Source organism: Pterocles gutturalis, unplaced genomic scaffold, assembly GCF_000699245.1.
Source record: "Pterocles gutturalis isolate BGI_N339 unplaced genomic scaffold, ASM69924v1 scaffold3514, whole genome shotgun sequence".
In the NCBI taxonomy this organism is placed as follows: Eukaryota; Metazoa; Chordata; class Aves; order Pterocliformes; family Pteroclidae; genus Pterocles; species Pterocles gutturalis.
In genome coordinates, this window is record NW_010130326.1 from 372 (window position 1) to 794 (window position 423).

At 64.8% G+C, this 423-nt stretch overlaps 1 protein-coding gene across 1 annotated transcript in view; it reads left to right on the plus strand.

The window, feature by feature from the left end:
- The window catches only part of LOC104466658, a gene marked incomplete at its 5' end in the record, with an annotated part of 5,724 nt that overhangs the window by 367 nt on the left and 4,934 nt on the right, over positions 1 to 423 (plus strand). The window contains one exon of the mRNA XM_010080171.1: positions 240 to 382. Coding sequence (XP_010078473.1) covers positions 240 to 382 — 143 coding nt within the window. The remainder of the gene's footprint in view (positions 1 to 239; positions 383 to 423) is intronic.

The window sequence follows — 423 nt, forward strand, 5'->3', positions numbered from 1 at the left end:
GCACCAGAGCCAACCCCAGCACGTCTCCCAGTCCCCATGGTCAGCTATTTATTTTTTTTTTCCCCCCTGTGCATTTGCACAGGTTTCATTTTGCTGCTGCTGGCGCAATGCAAGAAGATAACCAGCAGAGGACAGAGGGCAGAAACACCAATTTTGCCCCTGGGAGGGTGGGAACCCCTTCCCCAAAGCTCCCCCTGCACACCCAGCAGCTCCCAGCGCCTGCCCCTCTCTCCCCGCAGCTCCTGGGGCCGTGGCTGTACGTGGCCGGGGCCGCCCAGTTCCCCCAGCACCTCCTGGAGCTGCTGCTCATCGACCACGGGCACCTGGACGTGCGGCCCCGCGCCGGGGAGCAGGAGCTGAGCGTCACCCAGCGCGTGGCCGTGTAAGAGGAGACCCCGGGTCCCTGCCCCAACCCCGTCCCAC